Here is a 16,214-nt window from a genome sequence, read left to right on the forward strand (position 1 = left end):
CTCTATTGGCTGTCATTTACTATTATTTTAATATAGGTACTCTTCATTTTGAGTCTAATCATTGATTTACTTATTTTTTTGATTATTGAGCTTAGGCTGCAGTTGCCAGATGTGGTTCTGTCAATTATCTTGAATATGGAACTACATTTGTCTATTTCCAGTCTATTCTGCTGGGAGGGAAAGAAAAATCAGAGGTCAAAGCCAATCCATACTGCTGTCAAGTACCTATTGATATCTAGATGCAAAGCACTACTGCCAGATGTTTGGGAGTCAGTCACCTGCCCCAGAAATGATACATGGTACAGGATGCATTGTAAGGGGCAGGCAGTAATAACAAAAAGTAAAGTAAAAAATGGTTGTAATGAAATGAAAGCTACCTTTTGAATCCTCTTTTCCTGGGATTTTTTGAAGTAAATCACTGGAAAACCAAGTTCGGAGGCTGCTATCCATTGCAAAATTGCTCTCAATTCAGAGTCAACGTATTCAGGGCTCAGGTCAAAATTCAGCACAAGAAAGTCCCTGTGGCAGCTGACTGCTCCCCTTGACGACTGAGATGTACTTTCTGAAAAAAGATTCATTGTATTTACAGACACCATTAAATAGTTGACAGTCAGAAAGTTATTGTTCTATTATCCAACACACATATTCTTATCTTACCATCCAAACTCTTCTGGTTATCTTTCACTGTCTCCTTTTCGCTTATGATTTCACTAATGGAAAAAATGCAATATGATTATTTAGAACACACTCCTAATTAACATTTAAAGTGATAGAGGCATGGCCTCTTTTTCTGTAGTTGCTTAATTTTACTTTTTACTTGGCCAGAATATTCATTACACTTACCCACACTAGGACTTGTAGTACACTATCTAGGCTGACACTCTAATGCACTTCTGAAGAAGTGCTACATTGTTGGAGGTATTGTCATTTGGTTTAATCCAATGTTCTGCCTGCCTGTTGGACATTAAGTATCTATGGCACTATTCAAGGAATGGGAGAGAGTTATCTTAGTATCCCAGCCGATAGTCCTCCCTCTGCCAATACCTCAAAAAATTGGTCATTTAATTGTTGTTTGTGGGATGTTGCTGCTGCAGAATGGTTGTTGTGTTTGTCTACATATTAACAGTCACTGCACTGCAAAAGAAATTCATTGAAATGTTTCAACACATTGAGGTGCTATATGAATGTAACTATTATTATATTGTTGATAGAAGTTAAGTACGGGGCATGCAATGGGGCTGTAGACCATTTTATAACAATGCAAAATGTATAACAAAACTGCCCTATAAAATGTTCAGATATATTTCAGAGGCTACTTGGGCTCGATTTTCGCACCCGCGATTGGGTGCGTTCATGGCGGGGGGGCTGCGAAAATCCGGGATTCCTGGGGCGGGTCTGGAGCCCAGCTCCAACCCGCCCACTTCCGGGTTCCCCAGTGACGCGCTTTCATGCGCGCGCAGCCCCCGCATGTGGGACTCCCGCCGGCAATTAAAGCCGGCAGGGTGCCACTTAAAGTACTTAAACAGGTACTTCAGGTTGTTTACAGACCTGATTGACCTGATATTTTAGGAGGGATGGGATTTTTAAATGAACTGAGACTGTTTCCCGTACTGGGGGGAGCACTCCCTGTTCAAATGGGACGTGTTTCAGCCATCAGCCTGTGGCAGCTGCAAAGGTCCATTTGACAGGTTGGGGGGGACCCTCACTCATTGCAGGAGGCCACTCTGTCACTCTGAACAAAGTTTGACCTCCACCACCCTCCTCCTAACAATAAAATTCACCAACTTGCACACTTACCCCGGTGTTCAGACACATTTACCTACCTTGCGGACCCCCTCAGATGTACATATTCCGGATGGGGGCCGCCGTAGCTGCAGTCATGACCTCCTCGGAGGGTGAACAGCATCACCAGCCTCGCCGGGCACGCCGTTCACCTCTGACACGTGGAGCCCCACAACACAGTGCTGTGACACATCCACCTGCACAGCAGGAGGGAGGGCAACCGCAGAGAGAGATGCGTCACAGAGGGCACTACCCTCGCCACAGGGTCTACAGACCAAGGCTCAGCTTCCTGGACCTCTCTGAGCAGCAGTGCACATGGAGGCTCAGAGTCACTCGACATGTGGTCGTGGACATCTGCAGCCTCCTTCATGCCGAGCTGCTCCCGGCTGGCCCAAGCACCATCTTCTTACCGGTCGCTGTCAAAGTCACCACTGCCCTCAACAACTTCTCCGCGTCCTTCCAGGGTGCCACCGGGGACAGCGCTGACGTCTCTCAGTCGTCGGCACAAAAGAGCCCTGCAAATACACCTACACCCACTCTGCAGTGACACAATGGGTGGCATCACTGTGGGTCTTCATAGTGATCCTCAGGAAATGGCATTATTGCTCAAACCAGACAAGATTTTCAAAGACGTGGCAGTAGTGGTGACAATATAATATGTAATGTGAGTTGATCAGAAATTAAATATAGGTAAACACCATGACAAACCCTCAAACACCCTTGTGCATCCCCTTCATGCTCACGACACGTTTGCCTTATGCTTCCTACTGCACATATGTGATGTGTGCCCTGTGGCTGCAGCACAGGTAGTGGCAGGTTGAGTGAGGCTGACCGTGAAAGAGATGCATGAGAGGGTGAGTATGAGATAGAGCCATGAGATTGTATGAGGATTGAGTTGAGCGGTAGTGTTGGGATGAGTACTGGCGAGGTGAGTAAGTGCAGGTAAGATGAGGATGAGCTTTGAGTGGGTGTGAGGGATGATGTGATAGAGTGGTGTTGGCAGTGCAGAAGGAGATGTGGGGTGGGGGCGGTGATGTGGCAGACGGAGTGTAGGGGAATGAGTAAGTGTACTCACTTCGGCTGACCTACTTAGGTTATTGAAGCGCCTCCTGCACTGTATGCAGGTGCGCGATATGTTGGTGGTGCAGGTGACCTCCTCTGCCACCTCAAGCCAGGCCTTCTTGGTGGCAGAGGCAGGCCGCTTCCTCCCGCCCGCCGGGGGGAAGATCTCTGCCCTCCCCCTCCTCCTCACCGCAGCCAATGATACCTGGAGTGAGGCATCATTAAACCTGGGAGCAGCCTTCCCCCTGGGCTGCTCCATGCTGTAATTTTTCTTATTTTCTGCAGCATCAGTTAGTGGAGGACTGCCCCTTTAAATAGGGCTCCTCCAGCTGACAGACCCTGCTGCGCATGCGCAGTCCGCCCGCTGCGCAGCTTACCAGCGGGAAACCTGGAAGCACAGGTAAATGGCTCCAATTAGCCTGCGATTCCATGCGGAGCACACTGATTTCACCAGGCGCGTTACCCACGTGCCCAGTCGACCCCCCCGCTGAGAACCCGCCGCCTGCTAATATCGAGCCCCTTGTGTCCCTTGTTCCATAAATAACCAGGTATAACTGAAGTAGTCTGTGAATGATTGAGAATTGAAGAATAACAGTAGTTGCAATTCTAATTTAAATATTGCAATCTAACCTGTACCAAGTATGTATCATTACAAAATAAAGACAATCTAATACATGCAAAGCTTCAATTATATGTACACAGGAGAATATATCTTGTACCATATTTGGATTATGTGCAGTAAATTACACCATTCAAGCAATTATTAAAGCAATTTTGATGCTATCAGAAATTATGGCCGAAAACTTCCTCAGAGCTGCTCCTGCTCCACCGCCGTTACTTCCCCAGAAGTGTGGCAGAAACCCTGTTCACGCGCGTAAACAGGGTTTTCAACACACTTCCAGCAAAGTAACGCTGGCAAAATGGGAGCAGTTCTGAGGAATTTCCCGGACTACGAGAGTGTAGATTGATTAATTTATAGATCACAGCAGAACTCTGTGAATAAATTATAATCTCAAACTCACTTGGGTAGATTTTCAATTTGGCGCTTGGGTGTAAATTTTCTTTCTATTCATTCTCAGGATGTGGGTGTAGCTGGCAAGGTGGCATTTATTCCCCATCACCAGTTACCTTGTGAAGGTGGTGGTGGGCCTTCTTCTTGAATAGTGGTTTGATACAACTGAATAGTTTGCTAGGCCACTTCAGAGGGCAGTTAAGAGTCAATCACGTTGGTGTGGGACTGGAGTCATATATGGACTAGACCGAATAAGGACAGCTGGTTTCCCTACCTAAGGGACATTAGTGAACCAGTTGGGTTTTTACGACAATCCAACAGCTTCATGGTCACTTTTACTGATACCAGATTTTTAAAAACTGAAATCAAATTCTCGAACTGCCATGGGGATTTGAACTCACGTTCTCGGGATTATTAGTCCAGGCCTCTGGATTACTAATTCAGTAACAGTTTTACACCTGGACGGCAAGTTGAAAATCAACCCCAGTGTCAGTATTTGCATAAATGTATGCTGAATAGTCATAGAGTTATACAGCATGGATAGAGGCCCTTCGACCCATCGTGTCCACGCCGGCCATCAAGCCCTGTCTACTCTAATCCCATATTCCAGCAATAGTCTTACAAAAATTTAGAACATTCATATTCTTCTTTGCTTCCAATGCATCAGATTGTAAACATGTACTGAGTGTGCTGAAAATGGCATAATGAAATAATAATAAAATTGGCTGTGACATATAGCAGGGGTTGAAGTACTACATGCACTTTTCTGCTGAGTAGAAAGTTACTGTTATTTTCCCATATCTTCATTCTTCTGCAAACTGCAAGCTTTAGTCCTGATGTCACTCACTTTTTGGTAGGTCCTGAGGTCATTCATTGGTTTCTTTCTGATAAAGCGCTGCTTACCATTGATTGACTTGTATCTAATATTCCGTATGTATTACATCATCCCTTTTATTTTATATTGGTCTTAATAATATTTTGTGATATTTGTTCTTCACAAAAATTGAGACCAGTGCTTCCCCAGATAATTTTTCCATTTATGCAGCACCTTATTACAGTAAAATGTCTCAAAGCGTTTCATGCAATCGATTTCTCTAAAGTGTGGTCAGTATTGTTATGTAGGCAAATACATCAGCCACGCTGTACCAAGATCTCAAAAACAGCTGTGAGATGAACAACCAGTTAATCTGTTTTTAATGGTATTGAATGAGGAAATAATGTTTGCCAGGGAAAAACTCATCTTTGAATAATGGCATGGGGTTTTCAGTGTCCTAAACCACCAAAGCAGGGAGATGGGGTCTAGTTTTAATGGCTCATCACTCCCTCAGTACTGTACTAGAATGTCAGCTTAATGAGCTCAAACTCATAACTTCCTGACACACAAACAAGGTTACTGGCTGAACCAATCTGACATACAAATTAAGCAAATTAAGGCAAAAATATACTACTACATCGTTAACAGTGTGGTACAGTTATCAATTCTTGCTAACAGATTACGGCTTACTTGGCTAATTTTCTGAAGCAATAGAGGATGAAGTTGTTAACATTCCGACACAGCAGGGGAGCTCTACACTACCAATCTCTTATACAGTGACATATCAACAGAATAGCCTACAAATGAAATAATCATTTAATTTAGTGGTATGATGCCAGATGCAGAATCTGGCTGTAGACACGGTCTATCAAAATAATTAACATACAGTCATACATTGAGTTACATTGAGTTACGTTGAGTCTACAGCACAGAAACAGGCCATTCGGCCCAACTGGTCTATGGTGGAATTTATGCTCTACACGAGCCTCCTCCCTCCCTACTTCATCTACCCCTTTCAGTATACCCTTCTATTCCTTTCTCCTTCGTGGGCTTATCTAGCTTCCCCTTAAATACATCTATGCTATTTGCCTTAACTACTCCTTGTGGTAGCACGTTCCATATTCTTACCACTCTTTGTGTAAAGACGTTTCTTCCCTATTGGATTTATTAGTGACTATCTTATGTTGATGACCTCTAGTTTTGGACTCCCTCATAAGTAGAAACATTTTCTCTACTTCTACCCTATCAAACCCTAACATTATCTTAAAGACCTCCATCAGGTCACCCCTCAGCCTTTTCTTTTCTGGAGAAAAGAGCCCCAGCCTGTTCAGCCTTTCCTGATAAGTATATCCTCTCAGTTCTGTTATCAGCCTTGTGAATCTTCTTTGCACCTTTTCCAGGCCTCTATATGCTTTTTGTCAAAATGTGGAGACCAGAGGGGTGATTTTAAACCCCAAGAATGGGTGGGTTGGGGGTGGGTGGAAGTTGAAAATAGTTGTTTTTTTGGGTCGCAACCGCAAAATGTTCAGACTTTGCATTCCCAGTGAGAAGCCTGTACTTTTACGCGCTGACGTTAAACCCGGAAATAAAGCTGGGTTGTGCTCGCGACCCAAAAAACAACTATTTTCAACTCCCACCCACTCCCAACCCACCCGTCTTTGGGGTTTAAAGTCACCCCCGAGGACTGTGCACAGTGTTCCAAGTGTGTTCTAACCAAGGTTCTATACAAGTTTAACATAACTTCTCTGCTTTTCAATTCTATCCCTCTAGAAATGAACCCCGGTGCTTGGTTTGCCTTTTTTATGGCCTTATTAATCTGCGTCGCTACTTTTAGTGATTTGTGTATCTGTATCTCGAGATCCCTTTGCTCCTCTGCCCCATTTAGACTCTTATTATCCAAGCAATATGTGACTTCCTTATTCTTCCTACCAAAATGCACCACCTCACACTTATCTATATTGAAATTCATTTGCCAATTACACACCCATAGTGCAGGTTTATTAATGTCTTCTTGCATTTTAATGCATTCTTCCTTTGTATTAACTACCAATTTTGTGTCGTCCACAAACTTTGAAATTGTACTTCCGATTCCCGAATCCAAATAGTTTATGTAAATTGTGAGCAACAGTGGTCCCAGCACCGATCCCTGCAGAACACCACTTTCCACCTTTTGCCAGTCTGAGTAGCTGCCCTTAACCCTCTACTCTCTGTTTTCAGTTTTGTAGCCAGCTTGCTATCCATTCTGCTACCTTTAGTCATAAGTCTACAATGCCTTATCGAAGGCCTTTTGAAAATCCAAATATATTACACCTACTACATTACACTTGTCTACCCTTTCTGTTACTTCTTCAAAAAATGAAATAAAGTTGGTCAAGCATGACTTTCCCTTCTGAAATCTGTGTTGACTATTCTTTATTATATTTTTGTTTTCTAGATGTTTTTCTATTACATCTTTGAGTAAAGATTCCATTATCTTTCCTACCACCGATATTAAGCTAACTGGTCTATGGTGTTAGTTGTATGATTTGTATCAATTGGAATTGTATTCAGGTGGTGGGTATCAATTGGGGACTCTCTTGGATCTTTTTTATAGGAGAGCTTAGTTAGGGTGTGGTGTGTGCAAGAGGAATCTCTGTGAATAAAGGCTTGGAAGCAACTAAAGACCAGGCTCTAGTATTCTTTCCTTCACCACATGGCTATCCAGTTTTAACATATAGTTCCCTGGACTTGTTCTAGCTCCTTTTTAAATATAGGAATCACATTAGCTGTCTGCCAGTCCCTTTTCTAATTAATTTTTATTTGTATGTAATAGTGCGTCTACTAGTTCTTCCCTAACTTCTTTTAATATGCGCGGATGCAATCCACCCGGACCAGGGGTTTTATCCTAAGTTTGATTAATTTATCAATTATCTCCACCCTTTCTATCTTAAATGTCTTTATACCTTTTTTGATCTCTTCTTCTAATGTCATGCCCACCTTGTTAGTCTCCCTGATAAATACTGAGGCAAAATAACTATTCAATATTTCTGCCATTTCACTGTCGTCACCCGTGAGTTTATCTTGTGCATCCCTTAGTGGCCCTATCCCTATCCTGATTTTCCTTTTGTTATTTATGTGTCTGTAGAATACTTTACTATTTCTTTTTATATTCTGTGATAATTTAATTTTGTAGTTCCCCTTTGCTTTCCTAACTTTTTTTGACATCCTTCCTAATCTCTTTGATTCCCTTTTGTTATCCTCTCCTTTATTATCTATGTACTTAGAGTATGCCTTTTTTTAGTTTCAATTTTGCCTTTATTTCTTTATTCATCCATGGTGTTTCATTATTGGCTAATGAATAATGTGCTCGTGTAAGTAGAAAATAAACAAGCAACATCCATTATGCAAATATTCAAGTTTTCACAGCTGAGGTCAGTTTAAGCATGCTCAGCACTAACCTCTGCTCTTCACAAATATTGCTGTCAATTATAACAGGCAAAAAATCCAGGGGGAAGAGCAGTGGATAGCAACATAAAAATATGAAGTTTTTTCTTTTAAAAGTAATAAGGTTCCCCAATATCTATTAGTCGTGAGAAAAACAAACATTTTCATCAACAATCAGGTCCTGAAATGCTAACGAATCATTCTCCTCCCTCTAACTTTTGAAGATGATTTATGGTATCAAACCTGGGCAAAGTGCGGGTTGAGAGGTTTTCCTGATAGGCATCCAGATCGACTAGGCCAAGACTACTTGAAGCGCTGCTGTTCCCATTGCTAATGAAAACAAATAATTCAAAATTAAACAGGAACATTTTTCCATAATTAAAAAGAATGGATAGTTAGTGAGAAGAATTGTTCTTCCCAATGGTCAAAACTGCGTCTCATTCATTCCTTTTTATATAATCCCAACGGATCAACTTGCTTCCTATCATTGTATTGAACCACATTGAATCAACCTCCTTTCCATCTACTTTCATTAATGGCATTCCATTTGATCAATATACAATTACTCCTAATGTAGTGAACCCCAATGGATTGAACCAATTCTCAGTCATTCTTAGTTTATAGAGTTATAATGGATCAAAATTCAATTTACTTTTATTGTATAGCATCCCACTAGATTAAACCACTTCTTAATTATGCAATTATATAGAATTTTAATGCACCAAACCAACTCCCATTAACAGAAAATAAAATGCTGACCCAAACATAAGACATTCTTCATTCATCAACTTTGTAATGCTGAGCTCCCTAAACACAGTCAAATTTAATCTAGCAAAAGCAGAATATTTTGAATTCTAATCACGTTAGTGTATAAACTGCTTTCAGTCTTTTCTACTTCTGTGTAAATTGATTTGCTAACTCAATGATTAAATAGGCCGAGGCAAAGATTTGCAAATTGACTATTTTTACCTTCAGTGTAATATGTTTTGGTAAACAATCATGAGTTTCCACCTGTACCACATAGTTCCAAATCCACCTCTAATGGGTAATGGCACTTACAACACATACAGGCCATAAGGTAACGCTGGTCTACGAACAACAGGGTCGATTTTAACTTTCCAAAATCGCCGTTAACAAAGCGGTAACGGATTCAAAATTGGGTCGACAGACTTACTACCGCTGTTAACGCTGATGATTGGCCTGTTGCCACTTTCACATAGCACTACCACTGGATGGCTGAAGTGCCTGCCGGTTTCAGGCGGTGAGCCCTTTTAATATGCAAATTGGTGCCCTTTGACGTACATAGGACCCCGATTGTCATTTTAGGATAGAAAGAACATGCATTTATATAGCACCTTTCACGACCTCAGGACATCCCAAAGTGCTTCACAGCCAATGAAGTACTTTTGAAGTGTAGTCACTGTTGTAATGTAGGAAATGCGGCGGCCAATTTGCGCATAGCAATGTCCCACAAACAGCAATGTGATAATGACCAGATAATCTGTTTTAGTAATGTTGGTTGAGGGATAAATGTTGGCCAGAACACTAGGAGAACTCCCCTACTTTTCTGCAAATAGTACCATGGGATCTTTTACATCCACCTGAAAGGGCAGTTGGGGCCTCGGTTTAACGTCTCATCCAAAAGACGGCACCCCCCAGTAGTGCAGCATGCCCTCAGTACTATACTGAAGTGTCAGCCTAGAATATCTACTCAAGTCTCTGGAGTGGGACTTGAACCCACAACCTCCTGACTTAGAGGCAAGAGTGCGACCCACTGAGCCACAGCTGACACCTTAACTAGTTGGAGTGTGCTTCATACACTCACCGACCAGCTTCACTGGCAATAGAGCCAAAGAGGAGCTGAAAAGGTAAGTTTTGAATTATTTTTGTGGGACCAGGAACAGCAGGAGTGCTCCTCCGGACCTCATCAAATTAAACTGGGTCGCTGCCACCCGGGGCTCCACCCCCTCCACGATTACGACATCTCCCCCCCCGCCCCGACCCTGGATGTAGCCTTGGTGCAGTCCCAGCGGTCTTTGGGCTGCCCAATATTGGGCCAGTCAGAATCCGCCGAGCTGCACCAGGGCGCCCATTTGGCACTCGCAGCTCATTCTTTTCGTTTAAATGAGGCCTGGGCCTGAAAATACCTCCGGCCTCTTTGCCCCGGAGCGGATTGCCTGCTGGCGTGCTCCGCCAGTCAGCTGCCCAAAATTGACCCCAACATCTGTATGTATATGAAAGGTACACACTACTTGTTCAAGTACTACCAAGATGCTAGACAAATGCAGTTTCCTCCATTCCTAACACAGCTTGTTCTGAAAGTTATTTAGTTTGCTGTTGCAATTATTGTCTTTGTGCACAGACATGGGAAGGTTAATACCGACTGTTTGAGTCTATAATTTCTGCTTTGTTACTTAAAAAATTGAGACACAGCTCATGCTACACGATTGGGTGGCATCACAAAAATAAAGCTATTGTTCCAATTTATAGACTTGTTTTTTATGGTCGTATTTAGTTTAATCTCACAAAAAAAAGTGACAACAGAAGCCATTCTATCCTTCAGCAATATAGCAGGTTGAGCTATTAGTTAGTGACTATCACCATCTATCATGTCTAATTCGCAAGTAGTGTGTGTCTGAACACTTTCAGTGCCATCGCTGGTAAAATGAATGGTACACAAACACAAACAAGTATTCACTTAGAAGGAGTACATTGATCTCAAGGGGTGGAACTAGCAAATAGGGTTTATCACAAAAAAAATGGATTGAAACCTGCTTAGTGGCATAAAGGAATTGATTTGCCCAGTAACCCAAATGATCATTATAACTGACTGATCAGCAATAAAAAAGCTAGCTATGCTGTGATACTCTAATATGTGGTGTGGTGGACTGCACAGCTATCCAGTAAATAGTAGACTAAGCAGCTGCTCACCCTATCCTCCCCCATGCCATGCACAATCTCTTATCCTTCATGTACTGCTCAGTCATTCTTGTCCATGTGCTGCTCCACTCTCCCTCCCACGTACTACTCAGTTACTCCACCCCGATATACTGCTCAGAATGATAGCGCCATAAAATAAATGTTGGTACTTTTGTGTTATTCCATTTGTTGCTGTTAGCCCAAAAGTATCACCCTGAGTTCGGTGCTGCTCAGCACTGGCAGGCAGTTTGAACAGCTAAGCAGCACTCTGCTCAGAATTCTAATTTTGGGCGAGGAGCAGCAATGAGGTGGGAAACGAATCAGAAAGTGAGAAACAATGGGAATTCCTACACAAAATTGATACATACAATTGATTTGAACTGAACAGTTTAAGCATTAAGTTCACATAATCACTACAGGCAGTGAGCACTCAAGGTGCCTTTGTATGTGCTTTTTACTCGATATATGTATTTGATTCAATAAATGTAATTTCAACAGGTTGTAACAGTTACTACATACTAGCCTCCTTGTTGGTAAAGCTAGAAGCTCTAAGACAGATTGTCCAATGTGTCCTGGTGGCATCACATAGTGTTGTTTTGGAGAAATAAGTTTACAAGAGGCTTGCAGATTAATTTTATAAATGATTCCAATTGAAGAAACTGGTCTGTTGCTTCTGTTGGTTTTCATCCTTCACATGAATATTTTCATCAAAGAACAAAAAAGACCACATGCCTGTGGGTAATCTAATGTTTTAAAAATGAAGATAACAGTTTAGACTACGGTGGGACATCACTATGTAGACTATTTACTTCTGATTGCTATCAATCATTGTACTGGCACCAATCTTCATAGTGATACTATTCAACCCTGGGACATCAAATTTCTGCTAGTTGTTCTTGTGTTACACCACCCATTTTACTATTGTTGTAACAAGTCATTTTTGTGATTGATGGCTTAAGGTACACAAGATAATTTAATTTTAATCAGTTGGAAGGCTGATTATATCCATAACATTTTATTATAATTCTACTGTGGTCAGGCCATAAAGTTAAATAGCAATCACACTGCCTTTTGTTTTTCACTGAATCAACGGTGACATTCTTTAATGACCTTTCACTAAGATGAAGATAGCTACTGCTGTCTTCCGCATGGTCCTCTTCATTAATGAGCTGTGACCAGCTCCCCATGCTGTCATCACTGGTGCTCAAACTGCATGGAACCTCATCGGCTGTGGCCTTCTCTACTGCCACTGGCACTGGATTCTTCATAAAGCTTATTGGGAAAAAGCAGAGAGAGGAAATTAGTTAACTGATGTGCTGCTGAACAATTATTAAAAAAAATCTTCCTCTAGCTTGCTACCCCTCTCATAAACCAATCATGAACTAGGAGAATGGGTAAGTGACATTTTCCCAGGCCTTGCCAATGATACGCATGTAACACCTGCCAGAAGGTGTTCAAGTCCTATGAAGTAAATTACCTTTTCTTTTGTCTGGCACGAGGCTTGCTCGCTTTCTCCTTCATGTAGCTTTGGCAAAGAACAGGAACCCACCTGCGAAAAATCATGGAGGTCTCTAAATTCACCTCATGAGCAGAGTCTTTATGAGCTCACTGCGATTTTGTACATTACAGAGGCAATTTTCCAACTTTGGTGAGAACCTTGCCCACAGAGAGCATGTATTGGAATTCATGCACTATCCACAATGGTTGGAAGATCGTGGGAGTGCCTATTTCTGATGGGCGCTTCTGGTGAGCAAGGCAATGTAAGCACAAAGTCAGAAAATTACCCCTTAAATGTGAAAACAATTACTTTTTATTTAATACACAAATCTTTGAAGGTGGCAGGACAAGTTGAGAAGACTGTTAAAAAGCATATGGAAGCCTGGGCGTTATTACCAGAGGCATAGAGTACAAAAGCAAGGAAGCCATGCTAAACCTTTAGCTGGAGTATTGTGTTCAATTCTGGGTACCACACTTTAGGAAGGATGTCAAGGCTTTAGAGAGGGTGCAGAAGAGATTTACTAGAATGGTACCAGGTATGAGGGACTTTAGTTATGTGGAGAGACTGAAGAAGCTGGGGTTGTTCTGCTTAGAGCAGAGAAGGTTAAGGGGAGATTTGATAGAGGTGTTCAAAATCATGAACGGTTTTGATAGAGTAAATAAGGAGAAACTGTTTCCAGTGGCAGAAGGGTCGGTAACTAGAGGACACAGATTTAAGGTGATCGGCAAAAGAGCCAGAGGCAACAGGAGGAAACATTTTTTTATGCAACAAGTTGTAATGATCTGGAATGCACTGCCTGAAAGGGTGGTGGAATTAGATTCAATAGCAACTTTCAAAAGGGAATTAGATAAATACTTGAAGGGAAAAAAATTACAGGGCTATGAGGAAAGAGCGGGGGAGTGGCACTAATTGACCAGCTCTTTCAAAGAGCCAGCACAGGCACGATGGGCCGAATGGCCTCCTTCTGTGCTGTACCTACTTGCAACTAAACTTGTCGACGCTGTAAGGGGAAATCACTTACAGTATTTTATTTACTGTAAGTGCAACTAAGTGATACAATCAGTGATTGGGACAGTAAATTACAATCAGCCATGAGTTGGGACCAGCCCTCTCACACAATGGGACAGATTTTCACTTTTGGCGGTGACGGGAAACTGGTGGTAGTGGATTGGCCGGCCGTAATACACCCGCCCAATTTTCCTTTACACTGAAATCAATAGAAAAGAAAATCTGACAGGTGTATAACGGGCGACCAATCCGTCAGTTTTCCACCACTGCCAAAAGTGAAAATGACCTCCCAAGTGCTATGCAGTTTTAATTGTGGAGTTCAATTAAAAACGGTCACCAATGTCTTCTCCGCATAGAATTAAACTTTGAGACTTAATGACCAAATACCAAAGACCTCTCTGTTGGATCTGTATTTTACCCTGTGGACTCTGAATCGCATTCTTGTGGGAGCTGAAGGAGATTTGTGCATGGCTGGATTCTCTTCCCATTGGCGAGTTTCCAGTGGGGTGGGGCTTCCAGCTACTCACTTAAGTTTCCCGGACTGGTCTTCATCAGTTACAGCAGTAAAACCGCTGCCTATTGATTTACTGCTGTAGAGAGGGTGGTGCCACAGTATTTAATAGATTGCAGCTGATTAAAGGGGCATATGTTCTTTGGCAGGGAGTAGCAGAAAATTTCAGCAACGAGTGAGGAGCATTGGGAGGGCAGATCAGCAGCAGGAAGGGCTCCAGATTTATTGATGCTTCGCTGGCTGTCTTAGTAGAAATAAAGTCCTGAAGAGAAGGTATCCTGGAGACTGAAGGCAGGAAGTCCCATAAGAGGATGACCCAGACAATATGGAGGGAGGTGGCAGAGGCAATGAGTACAACCTCCACCACCCCACAAGTTGCCACACAGTACAAGAAAAGTTTCAATAACCTTACAAATGTAAGCAGGTAAGATTTTGGTAACTGAACTTCTTTTATAGCATTTTTCATTAGGTTATACTTGAATGAGCTATATACCTAGCTCGTTTATGCCTTAATTGTATAGGAACCAGCGTTCTTAATTGGATTGTGCCTGTGTAAATTAATTGCCCAGATAGATATGCCTTAATTGTCCACAGAAGGGATGTGAAACAGATGTCCTTTGTTGGGAAAATTGTAGCTGAGTTTGAGACAACAAAGAGATGCATGTAAACAGATGTTCTTTGCTGAGAAGATAGCAGCTGAGTTTAAGATAACAGAGGAATGGTTCTGGGGTATCCTTGAGCAACCATTACTGAAATTAGTAAACGTTGAGTATAAATATTGAAGAGCTGGCCACAGTCTTTGAAATGGAATTAGGATAAGAGGAGTTCCACCACAACATATGAGTTCTCCAGGTCAGTTAATTGTAATTCGTTCTTGATCTGTTCTGTACAGTACTATAAAAGAATGCTGAATTAAACTTCTCTGTGAGGGCTTTTACTTCTGGTATCTGCCTCAAGGATGCTGATGTGCTGCTCATGCTGCCACTTATACAGTGGTAGTATTTTCAGAGGTCAGATTTAAGGCAGAAGTGATACACGAACATTTGTCACAGACACCCACCCCTATTTACATGCAGTGGGGAGCAGGGGAGGTCTTTAGGTGAGCGGCACTGCAGACTGGAGGTTTTTCAGATAAAGAATCTCGGTACAACTTTTTGGGGCAGTATTGCAAGGATAAGCCATACTGTCCCATTTTACTGGTTTTAATGCCCCGAAGCCATCAAAAAATAGATGTAAGAAACATAGAAAATAGGAGCAAGAATAGGCCATTCGGCCCTTCGGGCCTGCTCCGCCATTCAAAATGATCATGACTGATCATCTAACTCAGTACCCTGTTCCTGCTTTTTCCCCATATCCCTTGATCCCTTTAGCATTAAGAAATATATCTATCTCCTTCTTGAATACATCTAATGACTTGGCCTCCACTGCCTTCTGTGGTAGAGAATTCCACAGGTTCACCACCCTCTGAGTGAAGAAATTTCTCCTCATCTCGGTTCTAAATGGCATACCCCGTATTCTGAGACTGTGACCCCTGGTTCTGGACTCCCCAGCCATTGGGAACATTCTCCCTGCATCAAGTCTGTCTAGTCCTGTTAGAATTTTATATGTTTCGATGAGATCACCTCTCATTCTTCTAAACTCTAGTGAATATAGGCCTAGTCGACCCAATCTCTCCTCATACATCAGTCCTGCCATCCCAGGAATCAGTCTGGTAAACCTCCGTTGCACTCCCTCCATGGCAAGGACATCCTTCCTCAGATAAGGAGACCAAAACTGCACACAATATTCCAGCTGTGGTCTCACCAAGGCCCTGTACAACTGCAGTAAGACATCCCTGCTCTTGTACTCAAATCCTCTTGCAATGAAGGCCAACATACCATTCGCCTTCCTAACTGCTTGCTGTACCTGAATTCTCGCTTTCAGCGACTGGTGTACAAGGACACCCAGGTCTCGTTGCACCTCCCCTTTTCCCAATCTATCACCATTCAGATAATAATCTGCCTTTCTGTTTTACAACCAAAATGGATAACCTCACATTTATCCACATTATACTGCATGTGTCGTGTTCTTGCCCATTCAACCAACTTGTCTAAATGACATTGGAGCCTCTTTGCATCCTCCTCACAGCTCACATTCCACCCCAGCTTTGGAAACTTGGAAATGTTACATTTAGTTCCCTCATCCA

The 16,214-nt window shown here is 42.3% G+C and overlaps 1 protein-coding gene across 4 annotated transcripts in view; it reads right to left on the reverse strand.

Annotated features, from left to right (window-relative positions):
• The window catches only part of sphkap (SPHK1 interactor, AKAP domain containing), a 228,576-nt gene that overhangs the window by 4,854 nt on the left and 207,508 nt on the right, over positions 1-16,214 (reverse strand). For 2 of the 4 annotated variants that reach the window (XM_067995137.1, XM_067995138.1), the window contains 5 exons: positions 12,490-12,561; positions 12,123-12,284; positions 8,337-8,423; positions 658-710; positions 378-562 (listed from right to left, as the gene is read on the reverse strand). In XM_067995137.1, the coding sequence (XP_067851238.1) occupies positions 378-562; positions 658-710; positions 8,337-8,423; positions 12,123-12,284; positions 12,490-12,561 (559 nt within the window). The remainder of the gene's footprint in view (positions 1-377; positions 563-657; positions 711-8,336; positions 8,424-12,122; positions 12,285-12,489; positions 12,562-16,214) is intronic. The other 2 variants (XM_067995139.1, XM_067995140.1) reach the window with 2 other exon arrangements.

This window comes from Heptranchias perlo, chromosome 13 (assembly GCF_035084215.1).
Source record: "Heptranchias perlo isolate sHepPer1 chromosome 13, sHepPer1.hap1, whole genome shotgun sequence".
Lineage (NCBI taxonomy): Eukaryota > Metazoa > Chordata > Chondrichthyes > Hexanchiformes > Hexanchidae > Heptranchias > Heptranchias perlo.